This window comes from Sylvia atricapilla, chromosome 17 (genome assembly GCF_009819655.1).
Source record: "Sylvia atricapilla isolate bSylAtr1 chromosome 17, bSylAtr1.pri, whole genome shotgun sequence".
Taxonomy (NCBI): domain Eukaryota; kingdom Metazoa; phylum Chordata; class Aves; order Passeriformes; family Sylviidae; genus Sylvia; species Sylvia atricapilla.
In genome coordinates, this window is record NC_089156.1 from 1,155,536 (window position 1) to 1,174,840 (window position 19,305).

Consider the following 19,305-nt stretch of genomic DNA (forward strand, 5'->3'; position numbering starts at 1 on the left):
ATTGTTACAAGCACTTGTCCCCAACTTCTCCTAGACTCAAACAATCACAGAATTGTTGAGGTTGGAAAAGATCTTTAAGATCAAGTCTAACCATTAACTCAGCACTACCAAGGCCACCACTGACCAGTGTCCCCAAGTGCCACATCCACATGGCTGTTAAATCCCTCTAGGGATGGGGACACCAGCACTGCCCTGAGCAGCTGTGAGGGCTGGGCAACCCTTTCCATGAGGAAATCTTCCCTAATATCCACCCTGAGCCTCCCCTGGCCCAGCCTGAGGCCGTTCCCTCTCCTCCTGTCCCTGTTCCCTGGGAGCAGAGCCCGACCCCCCCGGCTGTCCCCTCCTGTCAGGGAGTTGTGCAGAGCCACAAGGGCCCCCTGAGGCTCCTTTTCTCCAGGCTCAGCCCCTTTCCCAGCTCCCTCAGCCTCTCCTGGGGCTCCAGCACATTTCCTGCACCACTGACCATCATCCATGTAGCACCTTCAGCTCTTCAGCTGTCCTTCTCCTAGATGAAATATTTACTCTCCATAATCCTCCTTCCTTTGTCAGAGGAGACTTTATTTCTCTGGTTAATCTTGTACCTGTTTGGTTGTTTGGGTTTTCTTTTCAACTTCTGCTGAAAACCCTGTAAGTCATTGTGGGGAGAGACAGGGCTTCTCCAGGGAAGGGATCACAGCAGCACACAGAGCAAAACTGCATTCCTTCTTTTCCACTCTGATGATCAATTCCCAGTTTTTCTGCTGCACTGACTCCAGCCTCAGCCAAAGGAACCAGATGCCTCTCAGAGTGGTTGGTACGTGAGCTGCTCTTGGAACAGACACCAGCACTGACCTGTCCAGTGAACTCCTGGATTTCAGCACCATGAACACCAAAATCACTTTCTGTCAGCCTGGGATCTGCTCCGGATCAGGCAGCACCGGAATCACAACAGCTTTCACCCTCTCTCCTGCCCGGGATCCCTGAGCAGAGAACCAAAAGGAGTCACCAGCTCCCTCTCCAAGCAGCCCAAGTCCATTTTGGGGAGTTTTCCTAGTGTTTAAAATACTAGAACAGATTTCTACCCTTCTCTTGCACACTATTCCCCCTCATTACAGAGCCAAGAAAACAATCCTCATATATTCAGCACTCATACAATTCCTGGATGTCACAATACTGCTCTAAAAAGAAAGGATAGTTCTGTATCTACTTTTGTATTTGTTTAAAGAAAATCCAGCCCCCACAGTCACCAAATATAGAGGGTGAATACAGAAAACTCGTTTTCAGGCCAGGTAACAGCACAGGGCCACAGCCAGTACTGATAAAAGCACGTGATGGAGCTGGATGAGGACAAAGTGGGTTTACTACAACCTCACCAACACTTTGCAATCCCACCTAGAAACAGGAATGCCAGGTTTGGCTGAGCAGAGCTTGGTGTGGGACTGCCCTGTCCTCCTGTCACACTCTACATGTGTTTTAGAGGAATTAAGCACACGCGGTAATTGAGGAGAGAGCTAAGCCAGCAGCTCAGCTCCGCTCTCACTTTCTGCCGCTAATCCCCCGGAATCCCTGGGCAGGTTTCTCCCTGGGAAGCAGGATGAGGACAGGGAGCTCAGCTCACATCTCCCAGAACCAATGTCCCAGGTCACAGCTCGTTAACAAAATACTCCTGACTCCACAGTGGGCAGAGGGGAAACCAGAGTACCCCCATGCACAAAACAGCAAAGTCTCCCATCCCATATTTGCTTTGGGGACAGGTTTTGCTGTTAAAAACAGGCAGGAAAAGCAGCCCTGTGAAATGGCCCCTTGTGGGTGCACAGCTCCAGCCAGCAGCCAAGTTAAAACACTTCCACAGCTGTTCAATTCAGGAGAACTCCTGGGGAAAAGACCCTTCTCATCCACCCCAAAATGGTCACCCAGCAGTGAAGATGTGAGCAGCAATTTGACAGCCATTCTACCTATCAAAATTCCCATCAAATCTCAAACACCCTGATAGCGCTGAGGGATCACTGATTCCTGCAGAAACAGTGAATGGAATCCCAGCCCAGGCTCCAGCAGGTTTGTGGGTGATTCAGGGCTGAGCAGTGCAGTCGACACAACAGAAGGATGGGGACATCCAGGGGGGTGGAAAGCTGGAGAGGGCCCAGGAGAACCTCACACGGCTCAACAAATCCAAGTGCCAGGTCCTGCATCCAGATCAGGGCAATCCCAGCTGGGAGCACAGACTGCAAGAGGAATTCCTGGACAGCAGCCCTGGGGACAAGGACTTTGGGGTGCTGCTGGGTGAGGACTGGCCATGCCCTGGCTGAGCCCCCAGTGTGGGCAGCAGGGGAGGGGGAGATTCTGCCCCTCTGTCCCACCTGCAGAGCTGCCTCCAGCCCTGGGGCCAGCACAGGAAGGATCTGGAGCTGCTGCAGAGAGTCCAGAGGACTCTCTGGAGTCCACAGAGATGCTCCCAGGGCTGGAGCCCCTCTGCTCTGGAGCCAGGCTGGGAGAGCTGGGGGTGCTCACCTGGAGAGGAGAAGGCTCCAGGGAGAGCTCAGAGCCCCTTCCAGGGCCTAAAGGGGCTCCAGGAGAGCTGCAGAGGGACTGGGGACAAGGGCTGGAGGGACAGGACACAGGGAATGGCTTCCCAGTGCCAGAGGGCAGGGCTGGATGGGATATTGGGTGGGAATTGTTCCCTGGCAGGGTGGGGAAGCCATGGCCTCTGAAGCAGGCAGGGCAGCAGGCAGTGCCCATGAGCACAGATGGCCACAAGAACGCTCTTTGTGTCCCTTCCCGGAAGGACAGACAGCATCAGACACAAACCTGCTCCTCTGCCCACCTTACCTGCCCCCTCTGCACCCTCACCTCACCTTCTGGCCTCCCAGTGCCACAGATGCTCCTTGAGGACACAAATCCTTTCAGCTGCTCACCACCCTGTGCACTCACTGGTACACCCCTGCGCCCTGCACAGCAGCCCTTGGGAACACACAGGTTTTGGGGATCCCTCAGGATAAGAGGAGTCAACTGAGACAATTCTGCACATGAGCAAATCAGAAGGACTGGAGACTTCTAGAGCAAATCCAGAACCTCTTCCCTTTACTTGTAAACATCCACCCCATTGCTCATAGGGGCACAACATCAGCAATTCTATTTTGATTCAAGCCAAACACAGAGTCACTCTTCACTATAATTAAAAGATCTCTAATTGGGACAAATCATCAGCCAGGTGAACATGAAGGCATAAAGCAATTCACTGCTGTGCTCAGCTCTACCTCCACAGCACAAGCATTCAGCACCCATTTACAGAGTGTCTTATCCCCTCTGATCAGACCAGGAAAGCTTGGGAAAGCAGGGATCTGGTGTGGATTTTCTCTCCCATCAGCTCCATGGCCTGGATCAGAGCTGAGTCAGCAGAGCCACGGGGCAGCACAGCCACATCCAGAGCACTGCCCTCAGCCCAGAGAGCCTGGAGCCAGAGCTCAGCACTGCCACAGCTCAGCACAGCCAGTCTGCATTTGCTATTTTTATGGGCAGACACAAACCAAAATAGCTGTGCCTGGCTCGGGCAGGCAGCGTGGCTGACAGCCCCTGTGACTGCTCCAGCCTGACCCAGCACTGCCACAGTCCCACGGTCCCAAAGGGAAGGTAAAGCCACACACAACTTCTCCAGGACATCCTTTCCTGTCCAGGAGATCCTTTCCCACACACCCACCCAGCTGAGGGACTCAACAGCCCCCACAGTCACCTCAGTGCAGCCAAGACCAGCACAGCATCCCACCCTGCCCGGCAAACAAGCATGCCCCAAAACCTCCCCCTTCTCCTGGATCAGCTGGGCTCTCTGCCAGTACCTGCATATTCCAGAGCTTTTAAGGGACAGAAATTTCACAGCACTTAAAATCACAGAATGGTTTGGGTTGGGACTTTAAATACCAAGTAGTCTAACCCCCTGCCATGGGCAGGGACACCTCCCACTGTCCCAGGCTGCTCCAAGCCCCAGTGTCCAGCCTGGCCTTGGGCACTGCCAGGGATCCAGGGGCAGCCACAGCTGCTCTGGGCACCCTGTGCCAGGGCCTGCCCACCCTGCCAGGGAACAATTCCTGCCCAATATCCCATCCAGCCCTGCCCTCTGGCACTGGGAAGCCATTCCCTGTCCTGGCACTTCTGTCCCAAGTCTCTCTCCATCTCTCTTGGAGCTCCTTTAGGCCCTGGAAGGTGCTCTAAGGTCTCCCCGGAGCCTTCTCTTTTCCATTTCTGAAGTTTGTTTACTGCAGCTTGAAGCAGTGCTTGCTTGTAGAAGAAAATCCAGTGTTAACCCCAGAAGATTTATAAACATTGAAATACCAACTCACAGAATCATTGAAATATTTTTGAAACATTCTGTTTGTCAAGTCTGACTGACCCATTACAGAGCAGAACAATGTCACCCTGGGGAGGAGCTGGGGACCGGGGCTCTGACAGCTTTACAAAGTGTAGCTGTCCCAAACCTACTTCAATAAACACCACAACAAAGGGGCAAAAGGGGAGATGCACACAGAAACAGCTCAATTAAATATCTGTTTCATTCATGCCCCAAACCTCCCCATGCCATGGAACACCACCCATGTGGTGCCCAGGCCTCTGACCACGGCATTTACAGCATTCCCAGCACAAAGTCTCCAGGAGAAAGACACCTCATTCTGCCTTCCAGAAGCAGCATCATTAGCTCATTGTTACTGCCTCTCCACAATTTACAGCCATTCCCACGGCTTTAATGACCTGCTCAGAGCTGCCCAGGCACCTGAGACAAGGGGTGCAGCACGGCTGTGTCCAACCCTTTGTGTCCCTGGGAGACCATGAGAAATGACACCGTGTGTGGGTGTGTTGTGCACCATGAGCCGAGCGCAGAGAGCTGGGGGAGCAGGAGCTGGAAGGCTCTGGCCCCACGGGATGCCCCATACCTGACTGGTTGTTCCGCATGCGGATGGCCTTGGCCTTGGCCAGCTCCAGGGCCGTGACCCAGCGCTGCCTCTCCACCTCCGAGTTGGCCTTCAGGTGGTAGGTCCTGCCCCCGTTGGACAGCACGATGTTGCACGAGTCCTCCGTGTCGATGTGGGCCGTGGACAGGTTGATGGTGCCCCGGCACGTGTGGGCCATCTCTGCCTGTGTCCTGTACGGGAACAGAGGGACAAGGAGGTGTCAGTGCCCCTCCACCTGACCCCACAACACCTCCAAGGCACTCTCCTGCACAGCACAGACCTGTGGAGACATCCTGAGCTCGCAGCATTCGCACCCAATCCACTAAAGCTGGGAAAGGTCCGCAGAGAAACAAGGACGGGCTGAGGTGTTTAGATGGAGCTTGTTCCCTTGGAGGAGCAGCACCACATCATTCCTTACACATGCACATCCCACTGTGTCCATTGTGTCCGCTGCTTCTGGCTGCAAAGTTACCAACTACACAACACTGGCTTTCTCATCTCACTTCCACTGCTGCTTTTCTCCCTTCTCCCAGTGGCCCTACCTCCAGAATCCAGCATTTTGTGGCTCTTTATACCCTCTCCCTTCCATCACTGTTTTTGTCCGAGTGTACTTAGACCTCGTATGTCCCAGCCCTGGGGTGGCAGCAGGAGCAGGGCAGTGCCTGTCCCCTGGGCTGGCACTGCTGGGCCACCTCCAGTGCTGGGGCAGCTCTGGGACCCTCCTGGCCAGAGAGACCTGGAGGGGCTGGAGCGTGTCCAGGGCAGGGAACGGAGCTGGGGAAGGGACTGGAGCCCCAGGAGAGGCTGAGGGAGCTGGGAAAGGGGCTGAGCCTGGAGAAAAGGAGCCTCAGGGGGCCCTTGTGGCTCTGCACAACTCCCTGCCAGGAGGGGACAGCCGGGGGGGTCGGGCTCTGCTCCCAGGGAACAGGGACAGGAGGAGAGGGAACGGCCTCAGGCTGGGCCAGGGGAGGCTCAGGGTGGAATTTGGGGAATAATCCTTCATGGAAAGGTAGGTGAGGCCCTGGCACAGCTGCCCAGGGCAGGGCTGGAGTTCCCATCCCTGGAGGGATTTAACAGCCATGTGGATGTGGCACTTGGGGACATGGATTAATGGTGGCCTTGCCAGTGGCAATTAACAGTTGACCTCAACGATCTCAGAGGGTTTTTCCAACCTCAATGACTCTGTGATTCCACAAGAACATCAGAGGAGGGAGGTTTTACAGCACAGCCTAGAGCTGCTCTCAGAAAGTGCTGGTGACGAAGTTCACTATGGGATGGAGATCCAGTCCCTCCCAGGGAAATACGGGCAGCAATCCAGGGATACCCACTGCCAGCCTCATTCCCGAGGTTGCTTGTTACACAGAAGGAAGCCACTCTTCCTTACCAGGAACTCGAATCCCCAAACCCCCCAAACATCTCAAGGACATCTCTCACCTGCTCAGCCCCAACACTGCTTTTATCCCAGAGCCATATCCAAGCTTGACATGAGGACATTAAATCCTCCTGGTGCCTCCTACAGACTTACAGTTCATGTCTCTCAGCACCACAGGGTAAGTTCAGACCCAGTGCACAGTGGGGTTACACTTTTTGTGGGGGTGAACTGGCCCCTAAGGAATCAAGCACCAATTTTCATTCCCAAGTCATCCCTTCAAACTACAGCACATACTGTGTTCCCAGGAGGGATCCCTTCCCACCTTCAAAGAGCTGCTAAAATCATTTTCTCTTCTCCACAAAGCAAAGGTCTCCAAGGTGACTGCACTAAATCAAATGCAGACATTCAAAGAGCCTCGCTCTCCCACCCAAGGAAACCGAGATGTCGCTCTCCTAGCTCTCTCCCCGCGCCAATCTGCATGGGAAATCAATTCCTATCAATCAGCACCCACACACGAGGCAGGCACCTGACCCAGCCTGGAGCCAACAGCAATCTCCAGTGTCCACACACGGGGAAAGAAGCAGAGGTGCCCTTCAGAGCCCTCACGGTCAGCTGGATGTGCTTATTCACGGCTCGCCCTCGGCTCTTGCATAACGCGACCCCGGCACATTTCCCGGGGCTCCCTTCCCGCGGCAACCGGAGCGCTGCAGCTGGACAGCACCTGGCTGAGGGAGGTTAAATGTGGACATGGAGCACACAGAGGTGGAGGCAGCTGAGCCTCTGGGATTTTTTAGCTCTGCAAAGGAGCAAAAACCGCCAGGATTCGCCCTCGGAGAGCCAGAATTAGAGCTGTGCATGGGAGGCTGGGAGGGAATGACAGCCTTGGAGAGAGTCTTGGCCAGGACACAGCAGAGAGAAAAAATACCCCAAAATACCACAAGGAGGACTAAAGCACCCACCCACCCAGCCAGGGGACAGCAAACATCATCATATCAACATCAATATGTCCCTTTTCCCAGCAGCAAGATCCCAAAGCACCAGGACAGGCTCCATGGAAACCCTGAGTGATGAGCCCAAGGCAACACTGCCCAGCCCAGGCACACAGCTCCAGACACAAGGGCAGGAACCACAGACAGATGCCGTGGCTTATCCCCAAAATCAGGCTTGTGGCAAGACCAGTTCTGTTATGGCTGTGCTAAGATCATCAGAGAGGAGATTCCTTACTCTAAAACCATTGATATCTTTTACCATGATGCCGCCAAGACCCAATTTCAGCTGTCCAACCTCCTCTGGATGCACAGGTCGCAGTTCCCACATGGATTTTTCCAAGCCAGCAGATGTTGCTGCTCTGAATATATACTTTCCTTTTTTATTTCAACAGAACCATAGAAATTTCAGACTCGTGAAAATTCTGGCATCTCCATCACCCACCCCTACCCACCAGCCCAGCACAGCTCTTGTATCCCAGCCACTCACAATGACAGGTTTTGTAAAAAATCTTGAAAGCTTTTCTTTTTAAAATATCATTTATAGCATTTTCCCTTTTTTTTGACTGAAAAAGCTGCTACAGCTCCTTACCACCACAAATCTAAACACAGAGAGCTTGACAAGACAATTTCCAGCATCAGTTCCTTAAAAGGGCTTCAGACTAAAACTCCTGGAGTCTGATTTTCAGTGACTCGGATTCTACAGCCTGACAGAGCAGCTACACACTGCAGTGCCATAAAAGAGCAGCAAATTATAATTTAAAGACCTGCTTCCTACTTCTGAAGGGACATTTGAGCTGCAGGAGACTGCTCAGCATGCCACTGCTGTGCAAGAGAAAGATGCTCCCAATTTTTAACGACTGTACCAAATCTCCCTGGATATAAACAACAAATCTCCCTGTTAGGGCTCACAGGACAGGTTTATCTACAGAGCAAAAAGAAGAAGAGAAAAATGAGATAATAAAATGGTTTTTGCCTGCCAGCTCCACAGCTGTGGTTTTGGTGATATCCCAACAGCCAAAGATTAAGCTCTGGATGCTGGATAGATGCTGCTTACACAGAATCTGTAATTATGACTGTGTGGCTCTGCTGGAAGTTAACAGGACACAGCAAGGAATGAACAAGCCCAGCTCACACTCTGCTCCCAACACTTAACAAGCACAAGGGATGCCCATGGAATTTCTCTTAGAATTTTCTTTCCACCAGCAAGGCTCTGCACCATTCTGGGTACCCCTGTCCCTCCCAAAACTCAACTCCTTGTCTGACAGCTCTGACAGCATGAGGCAGAGGAACCCAGCAGGGAACCGAGACTGTCCCCATGTCCCAGGCACAGCAGAATTCCAGCCTGAGAATCCACAGGAGGTCTGGGAGCTCCCAACAGCCCAAACCTGGGACCAGAGCATTCCTGCAATCCTGGCAGCGCAACAGCTGCCCCAGTTCAGCCAAGCAGGGCAGGAGTGACACCTGGAGGGACCTTGTGACATTCTGTCCTGGCTGGGAGCATCTGGCATCATGAGGGGGCCAGAAACACTCAGGGACAGTGAGTGACAGGTCTTCAAACTGGATTATCCACCTGAAACCCAGCAAGAAGCCACGCAAACACTGAGCTGAGGGTCCCCTTCAAAGCTGGTAAGGCCAGTCTCCAGTATCACCCATGTTCTGAGACACCTCCACAGGGAAATCCAAATATAGTTATCCAAGTTATATCCTGAAATACATTCACACTCTCATCCTACAGATTTCCCTGATTATCTCAAAACCACTGCTTTGCTGTCAGCCTCAGAAATCAGCACACCTGATTTTACATCATGGAATGGTTTGGTTTGGAAGGAACCTCATCCAGTTCCACCCCTTGCCATGGGCAGGGACACCTCCCACTGTCCCAGGCTGCTCCAAGCCCCAATGTCCAGCCTGGCCTTGGGCACTGCCAGGGATCCAGGGGCAGCCACAGCTGCTCTGGGCACCCTGTGCCAGGGCCTGCCCACCCTGCCAGGGAACAATTCCTGCCCAATATCCCATCCAGCCCTGCCCTCTGGCACTGGGAAGCCATTCCCTGTGTCCTGTCCCTCCAGCCCTTGTCCCCAGTCCCTCTCCAGCTCTCCTGGAGCCCCTTTAGGCCCTGGAAGGGGCTCTGAGCTCTCCCTGGAGCCTTCTCTTTTCCAACACCTCCAGCTCTCCCAGCCTGTCCACAGCATCTCAAACACTGAATTCCCATCTTATCACTGTTTCCTGGTGTCAGTGTAGGTCACTGCAGGGTTCACACTCAGTCACCTCCCCAGGACAGGTTCAGAGAAGCACAAGATGGGCAGGAGAGACTCCTAAAGACTCAGGAGGTTTTGTCTTCCTTATCCCAATGTCTCCTTCACCCCGGGCTTTCACTCCCTGCTGTTACATCACAACCAGTGAAATCTGGGCACTGAGGGGTTCAGAGGAGGCATCTGAACCCCCAGCCTCAGATCACACACTCCAGGGACTTCACCCCAGCAATATCCAGGAGCCAGCACAGCTCAGGAAGAGCCAGAACAGCTCATGAGCAGCCTCTGGCTCAGTCTTCTCTTGGAAAAACAGCACCAAGTGCTCCAACAGGGACCTGCTGGGAGCTCTGGAACAAGCAGGAGGCACCAGCAGCCACACCAGACCATTTGCAGGGCACCACTCAGCTCCCTGGACGCTGCTTACCCAGCAAGTATTTCCTAGTTTAAGCAGCATTTACAGAAAAACCTGCTGTTGCTGCACAGTCTTGGGGGTTTTTCCTTGCCTTACATTACTATTCAAGTTGTTTCCCAAGGAAGTTTTGCTGTCCAGGTTTGGGGGGTGTGTGTAGATCCAGCAACAGCCTCCCTTGCACGACCAGACAGGTTCCTGCAGGTGCCACACTTCAGCTGGGTGGGCAACACAGCACAGGGGCCAGCAGGGATGCTCCCAGCTCCTCTTCCCTCAGGCAGGATTCAAGGAGAAAATAAGAAACATCTGAAGAGTTTGAAAAGGAAAAGGCACAAACTGTCAGGAAGAGAGTGAAACTGTTTGTGGTGGGAATGGGTTTTGAGTCTCTGGTTGTGAGGTACAGAGACCTCACAGCATCATTTCTCACTACACATGTGGAACAGAGATGGACACCAATCCCAGGTTCATCCCTGGGGCTGGCAGATGGGACACATTGAGGACTTTCCCAGTCAGCTCCACCACCACACTGTATTTGGAGCTCAAAAACACTTTTTGCCTGTCAGATCTCAACAGAATTACAAATCCAGGCTCCTGAGCTGCTGCAGATCACACCCAAAACCAAATCTAACACAGCCAGGAGCAAACACACTCCCCCACAGCACAAACCAAACAGCTTCAAAAAACAGACAGAGAGTGGCTTTGGACAAGGGCCCAGAGGGACAAAGGGGAATGGCTTCCCATGGACAGGATTAGATGGGATTTTGGAAAGAAATTCTCTCCTGTGAGGCTGGGGAGGCCCTGGCACAGGGTGCCCAGAGCAGCTGTGGCTGTCCCTGGATCCCTGGAAGTGTCCAAGGCCAGGCTGGAGGGGCTTGGAGCAGCGTGGGCTTGGAACAAGATTATATTTAAAGTCCCATCCACCCCAATCTATTCCATGATTCTGTGACACCCTCGCTGCTTCTTACACCACTGATCTCTCCAGACTCAGAGATTAAGACCTGGTTTTTCTACTGGTTTTTATATGGATTAAGTAGAAACCAGCTTACACAATTCATTTCTTCATAATACTGGAAAATATTGTAACATTAAGGGCTCTGCAACCACAGAGGAATATTTATACCTGTGGCCAACTGGGAAATGCCCTTTGGAGTCAGGTGCAAGGACTGCTGCAGGCAGAGGGAAGGGGAGAAATCAAGGACAGGGAACAAACACGGCAGAATTGGACAATTCAATAGCTGGGGACAGTGTTTTATTTTCTTCCCAAGAGTGAGAGGCAGCACAAGAGATGCCACAGCCCTGATCCCTGCTGTGCCTGAGCAGCACAGCTCGCTCTTCCCACAGGATGCAGCACAAGGATTTCCACGCAGAACCCAGAGTCCACCACAGCTGCCTGGCTTAGGCCGAGCTCTCCCATTCCTCACAGCATTCCCAAAGGGTGCAGGGAGAGGAGCTGCACTCCCCATTGCTCACTGCCAACAAAAGGCTGTTGTGCCACCACCCCCTCCCGGTGTCACCCGTGCCAGACAGCAGCTCCCTCGTGGCTCAGCTCCCACTTCCAGAGCATCTGTGCCCAGATCTGCTGTTTGAATTCCCTGTCACCCCCACCCCACACCTGAAATGTTAGACACTAGAAGCTCACCTGCACAAGTGCTCCAAGGCACATTTCGCAATAAAATGAGATTTCCCATGTCCTGCGTTCAGTTTTGGGGGGTATAAAGGCAGTGAAATCTCTGCTTCGCTTTTAGGCATGAGAAATGCCAAAAAGCACTTGAATTTGAGCTCTCATGCCTGAAGTCAGGGCATTGAGCATTGAAACCAACCCTCTTGGGGTTATTACTCTCCCTGGGTTCAAGGAACAAGGGAATTCATGACAACTCAATCCCAGAACTCAAATACCCAAGGGAATGCAGAAGCGTGGCTCCAGAGGTCTTTTCCCAGTGAGTTCAGCACACCACAGCTGGGCCAGCAGGGCTCTCACAAACCACAAACTCCATGTGACAAACAGCTCAGATTCTCCCTCTGCTTCCTCTTTTGCCTTCTTCAAAACCAAGGAAGCACAAACCAACCCCAAACACGCACATGCCAAGTGTTGGGCTGCAAAAACACACAATTTCGATCTATTTAAAGGCCAACTAATCTGCAACTGGCTGCAGTCAGGATAGACATGGATTGGGAATGATCAGGGTTAAGGGAAAGCCTGCAATCCTGGCTGCAATCCTCCCCAGCCTGAGGGATGCAATCCTGGCTGCAATCCCTGTCAGCCAGAGGGATGCAATCCTGGCTGCAATCCCTGTCAGCCAGAGGGATGTCTGCAGCTCGGGGACTCACCACCTCCACAGACCATGGGAATATTCCCTCACAACCTCTCCAGCAGCCCCCCAAGCCATTTTCTGAGACAAACCCCCACCCACACTGGGACTGAACACCAAAGAGCCTCAGCAACACCACCAAAGCATGGATTTAAGGAAGATTCGGCTGTACAGCTCTTCTGTAAGCAAACAATAAGCACAGCAATCTGGAATTCACACTCCTTTCTCTAGTGCTTTTCCACTTGAATTTGGCTGCAATACCCATCCCAGCCAAGAGACAAGGAAAAACCTGGAAGATGTCTTCTTCCTCCAGATCATTCAGAAACAGCCCTTGACTCTCTGTGCTTCAGAGAGGGGAAAAAACCTCCAGAGGATCTCAGGACAGGCAATTTGTCACACAAATTCCCTCAGAGTCACAGTGCAGGACCTGACACTGCCTGCCAGGAAGGTTCCACACAACATCCCAGGAAGATGGGACATTTTGCCAATGCCAGCACTTTCTGCTTGGAAGCATCCCCAAAGTGAGAGAGTTCCATCAGAACACTCCTTGCTGGGGAAGTATACGGGTGTTAGACATGCTCAGGACAGGAAAACCAACACTGCCAAGATGAAAGGACTCTGAAAACAACACCCAGGCTACCCCTCACCTCTTTTCCTAAATAAAATCGAGGTTGGGCTGCTGGGTGGCTGAGGAGCACAGTGCAAGCTCCTCCCAGTACACAACACAGCTGAGGTGGGTGCCAAGGACAGGGGCTCGTTCCCTGAAAAACTGTGTACAACCTGCAAAAATGCACTCAGACCTCAAAATGCCTTCCCTGCCAAAATCAGAATCACAGCAAAAGGCACAGTTCCCTTCCCCTCATTCTTCAATGTTGTTTCTGCAGTGCTCCCACTGACAAGACTCCCACCCCAAATATTAGATACTCTGAAGTCAGCCCATCCTGCTGCACACCTCTGGGATTGCCTTCCTCCCTCGTGTGCATGGTGCAGGTTTTCTGCCAGGACACCTCAGCAGTGGCCAGGAGATGATCTAAGCCATAGTGCAGATATCAGCTGATATGGTTGGCAAAGAGACTTTGTGTTGAAGTTTTTATGGAAAAAAAAACCAAACCAAACCAAAACAAAAACAACCCAATGTTAAAAAAATTACTAGCAAGCACTTCCACACCTCCGAGCAAGTCATGCTATCTCCTGTGCACCTCTGGAGAGGCCGGTGTGGCCCTGCCTGATAAGGATATCAGCCCTGCAAACACGGGCACCCAAGAAGCTGCTGGAGGCACTGGTTTGGGGCTTCACCTGCTCCACCATCCCCCAGCTCTGCAGGGCAGGGGCAGCTCCCTGAGCTGGTGTGAAACAGAACAACCCCAGCGTCACTCCCACCCAACATCACTGCAGCTCCTCAAAAATGGCTTTCACTCCTTCCCTTCCTCCAAGAGCAGAATTAAAGGAACTCAGTATGAGGAAAGTATCTCATATGTGACCAGAAGGAAACACTCTAAGAGCGTGTCCCTGGTGGCAGCTGGCCTGCAGATGACCCAGCACAGGGACACTGGCGTCCCTCACAGCCCAGAAACCAAACCACCAGCTCAGGAGATCCAGCAAAGCTTGTGGGAATGACCATGGGGAGCCAGGCTCTGCTCTCAGAGCTGGGAATGGCCATGGGGAGCCAGGCTCTGGGTATGGAGCTGGGAATGGCCATGGGGAGCCAGGCTCTGGGCAGGGAGCTGGGAATGGCCACGGGGAGCCAGGCTCTGGGCATGGAGCTGGGAATGGCCATGGGGAGCCAGGCTCTGGGTATGGAGCTGGGAATGGCCATGGGGAGCCAGGCTCTGGGTATGGAGCTGGGAATGGCCATGGGGAGCCAGGCTCTGCTCTCAGAGCTGGGAATGGCCATGGGGAGCCAGGCTCTGGGTATGGAGCTGGGAATGGCCATGGGGAGCCAGGCTCTGGGCACGGAGCTGGGAATGGCCATGGGGAGCCAGGCTCTGCTCTCAGAGCTGGGAATGGCCATGGGGAGCCAGGCTCTGGGCACGGAGCTGGGAATGGCCATGGGGAGCCAGGCTCTGGGTATGGAGCTGGGAATGGCCATGGGGAGCCAGGCTCTGCTCTCAGAGCTGGGAATGGCCATGGGGAGCCAGGCTCTGCTCTCAGAGCTGGGAATGGCCACGGGGAGCCAGGCTCTGCTCTCAGAGCTGGGAATGGCCATGGGGAGCCAGGCTCTGGGCACGGAGCTGGGAATGGCCATGGGGAGCCAGGCTCTGGGTATGGAGCTGGGAATGGCCATGGGGAGCCAGGCACTGCACTCAGAGCTGGGAATGGCCATGGGGAGCCAGGCTCTGGGTATGGAGCTGGGAATGGCCATGGGGAGCCAGGCTCTGGGCAGGGAGCTGGGAATGGCCATGGGGAGCCAGGCTCTGGGTATGGAGCTGGGAATGGCCATGGGGAGCCAGGCTCTGGGTATGGAGCTGGGAATGGCCATGGGGAGCCAGGCTCTGCTCTCAGAGCTGGGAATGGCCATGGGGAGCCAGGCTCTGCTCTCAGAGCTGGGAATGGCCGTGGGGAGCCAGGGTCTGGGCAGGGAGCTGGGAATGGCCATGGGGAGCCAGGCTCTGGGCAGGGAGCTGGGAATGGCCATGGGGAGCCAGGCTCTGGGTATGGAGCTGGGAATGGCCATGGGGAGCCAGGCTCTGGGCACGGAGCTGGGAATGGCCATGGGGAGCCAGGCTCTGGGTATGGAGCTGGGAATGGCCATGGGGAGCCAGGCTCTGGGTATGGAGCTGGGAATGGCCATGGGGAGCCAGGCTCTGGGTATGGAGCTGGGAATGGCCATGGGGAGCCAGGCTCTGGGTATGGAGCTGGGAATGGCCATGGGGAGCCAGGCTCTGGGCAGGGAGCTGGGAATGGCCATGGGGAGCCAGGCTCTGGGTATGGAGCTGGGAATGGCTGTGGGAGTCAGGCTCTGGGTATGGAGCTGGGAATGGCCATGGGGAGCCAGGCTCTGGGTATGGAGCTGGGAATGGCCATGGGGAGCCAGGCTCTGGGTATGGAGCTGGGAATGGCCATGGGGAGCCAGGCTCTGGGCAGGGAGCTTCCAAAAATGCCAGAGGAAGCCCTCCAGTAGACACTCCAGTTAGCCGTTTTCTTTAGTTTCCAAGCTAAAATGCCAAAGATCCAGAGATGGAAAATCCCACCAAGACCTGAGCACAAAAGCCTACCAAAGACTTTGAGCTGCTGCTGATTTTATCACATCTGGGATCTCTCATCAGTCCTGGAAGGTCTGGTCCAGACCCCATCACCTGCACAGCTAGCAGGATAATCCAAGTCCTGGGCCAGGCCTGACTCATGAGCTTGGTGGCTCATTTCCAAGCAAGAATGAACAAGTAGTGACCACATACAAGCTTCCTTTGACAAATGCTCTTTACTACACAAGAAATAAATGCAGTGCAGCAGATGAGAGCCTCAAGCAGTCATTTTTCTCATTATAGCTTCTGCTTTCAAGTTTCAGCTGGTGCTTCAGCTCTTGCAAATTGTGTTAAATGATCAGCATAAAGATCAGCCACAGTCAACTTGTGTTTATCTTTTCTCACCACCACAGCCAAGGACGTAATAGCACATAGGGCACACACAGTCAACATTAAAATGCAATTTTTATTCCTATCCCATCAATTTCTCTCTCATCTACAATATTCAGCCTGTTTAAAAAAATCCTGGTTTTCCACACTACAGACTTTAGAGATGTGTTTGCTTCAAGACTTATCCCATCTTTCCGAGACTGACCATGGGTAGAAGAGCTCCAAGATTTTTTCCACACTGTGTTGGGGAGGATGAATCAGGGAAACCTTATAAATATGATTGCTTAGCAAAAGATTTTGAAAATATGAAACCTATAATTGGGATAGAAATGAAAGCTTACTTTGAGCTGTAGGATACTAAGTTTTAGTTACTATATAACCTGAAAACAATGGTCTAGCTAGCTGAAGGAGAATCCCTTCTGATTCAGCAGAACCCTTTCTGCTGGCTAAGGGATCCAAAGGTCAATGTAGCAAAACAGAAGTTTAAAAAGTAGTTTTTAGAGTTTAAAATATAACACAGTATGGTGATATAGTAGTTCTTATAGGCTGTATGTAGATTCTATAGGATTTTGTGTCTTGTGTTGGTTGGTCACTGAAAATTAGAATATTCATCACAAAAGGAGATATAATGGATTGTAACAAGGACCTCGCTCTCTTACATCTTACCTCTTACTTCTTACCTCTTCCTCCTCTCCTTCCCGCTGCTCTTTGCTCGCTCTTACCCTTCCTCTTCCCCCTACTCTCGCTCTCTCCTGCTGTCTCCCCCCCTGCCACTTTGCTCTCTCGCTCCCTGCTCACTTAGCCCACATCCTCCTGTTCTTTTTCCCTCTCTCTTTAGGACTTCCCTTCAGCCCAGGCTGGTGGCTGAAGGCAAGGCCCTTTTACCCACAATACTTGCAATAAACCCACATGTTCTAGAATATACAGGTCAGCAGAATTCCTTGTCCCAGCCGCGGACTCGCCTACAACACTGCAAGCATCTCTCCTTTCTGCAAGTTACCATCAATGTTAACGTTTTCAGTACCCAATAAATTTCCCTCAGAGACAGCACACGAATTACAGTCTGTGACCTCAAACACCACTCTAAAATCATCACACTCCTGACTTCTTGCCAGCTTTCAAACCAGGCTCAATTATAGCCCAGGATCTCCGTGTGGATATTTCTTAGGGATAGATATCTAGACTCTGGATGAAATATTCCTTAAGGACAGATATCAGGATGCAAAGCCCACACGGTTGCATAAATATATTTTTTCCTCTATTTTAAGGCATGAGAAGAACGATAAAACTTCGTATTTTAAAGCTGAACTGTTGCTTCTCAGCCCTTGACTATGAAATCCTCAGTTCAACAACCACTTTCCTACACGTTTCTGTGGAGACAGGTATCAGGTGTGTGTCCTGTGCAGCCATGGGGACAGGTTCCTTCAGTTCCATCTTCTCCCTGACCAGGACACACAGCTGCCTCTCCTCAAGGCAAACACCCAATGTCAGCCAACAGCAGAAACTTCTGCAGCCTCCTGTGACCACCCAGAACTTTATCCTGTGACAAATGCATGCTCAGCTCTACAATCAGCATATCCTACTTCTGGGAGCAGTCACCCCTGGGGCAGTGGTGGCAGCTGCCTGCTTCCAGAACAGATTCCAGTGAGCAGGAAATCCGTACTTGAGAGCAGAAGGAGAGAGCACGACCTTGAGCATTGCATACAAAGCACTTCCATGACCTCCACTACCCAGGAAACGATCAGCTGATCCTTGCAGGACACACTCCTGTGGCGTGTAGAGGTCAGCAATCCTGGGACGAGCAGGTTTCCTCTAACAACTGAGGGAAATGCAAGCAGAGCAGCAAACCCTGGCAGCAGTGTGAGTGCAAGGGGCAGTGTGGCACAGTGCAAGACCTTTCCCATCCCTTACAACACCACCCATAAAATAAAAACAATGTTGGCAGCTGGCATTCCAGATGCTGGAGATGCCAAGAGTTTTATTTAAAACCGAAATCGAGTTAACCACTTACTGGACCATGGTTGGGACTAAGGGTGCTTTTGGATCAAACCTTGGAGGTGCCCAAGTGACCTTGGCCAACAACTTGGGGACAGGCCTGGCACATCCCAGCTGCTTCACTGTGAGACACATCATCCTTCTGCATTAAGTCTCAGTGCCAGCACCAGAGGGAATGGCTTCCCAGTGCCAGAGGGCAGGGCTGGATGGGAGATTGGGCAGGAATTGTTCCCTGGCAGGGTGGGCAGGCCCTGGCACAGGGTGCCCAGAGCAGCTGTGGCTGCCCCTGGATCCCTGGCAGTGCCCAAGGCCAGGCTGGACACTGGGGCTTGGAGCAGCCTGGGACAGTGGGAGGTGTCCCTGCCCATGGCAGGAGTGGACAAGATGTTATTCCGATTCCCTTCCTGTCTAAACCACTCCATAAACCTGTAATCCAAGACACGTTCTGGGATCAGTGTTCAGGACTGCAAATTTTCTGCAAAACCCCTACAGATATTGACTGTGGGTTACCAGGAACAGCCAAGAGGGAAGGCAAAGTCATTGACCTCCAAAAGGAACAGCTCTCACACATAGACAAGGATGAATTGCAGCTTTCAGCCAATTTCCCAACTGCTCAGACCAGACTCTCTGTGTTATTTCAGTGCACTGTGTTGCAAGACAACTTGTGTGGTGCAATAAACACTCAGTGGTTTTAATGCAGAAACATTTCAGTTGTTTCAGCACAATCCAAGTCCTGCCCTTCACTCTCAGCCCTTGGTGCTCCCCGGCTGCAGCCAAGCCTGGCCATCATCTCCCTGCACAGGACACCTTCAAACCTCCCAGAACACCAGCTGCCATCCCACCCCTCTGCTCCACGCAGGAAAGGTTCACATCCACAAAAGCACCACCAGCACCTTATCTAATGTCACTCCTTCCCATTCCAGCAACCCCCTGGGAATCCAAGGGGCTCCCACAGCAGCCTGCTGTACACACAAAGGCAAACAAGCAACCCAGAGAATCCCAATGGAATGGGTTGGAAGGGACCTTAAAACTCATCCAGTTCCAGCCCTGCCATGGACAGGGTCATCTTTCACTATCTCAGGGTGCTCCAAGCCCTGTCTAACCGGGTCTGGAACACTTCCAGGGATCCAGGGGCATCCACAGTTTCTCTAGGCACCCTGTGCCAGGGCCTCCCCACCCTCCCAGGGAAAAACTTCCTTTTAATATCCAATCTAGATCTACCCTCTTTCAGCTTTAAGCCATTCCCCCTTGTCCTGTCACTCCAGGCCCTTGTGTGAACTCCCTCTCCAGCTCTTTTGGAGCCCCTTTAGCTGTTGTTTTTTCATGAGAAAAATCCCAATTTTACACGTTGCTTGGCCAGACAACTCCACGACTCCCTCAGCCGCTCAGGCTCCCAGGAAGAAACAGGATTGTGCCAGGAGGTCCCAAAATCCCACTGCAGCCCAGGCCCTGGTGCTTCACAGAGGACATTAAAAGCCTCTGTCCCCAAGA

General features: G+C 52.7%; 1 protein-coding gene across 1 annotated transcript in view; it reads right to left on the reverse strand.

Moving 5' to 3' along the window:
* The window catches only part of OSBP2 (oxysterol binding protein 2), a 95,430-nt gene that overhangs the window by 63,201 nt on the left and 12,924 nt on the right, over window positions 1–19,305 (reverse strand). Inside the window, 1 exon segment of the mRNA XM_066331118.1 lies at window positions 4,899–5,107. Coding sequence (XP_066187215.1) covers window positions 4,899–5,107 — 209 coding nt within the window.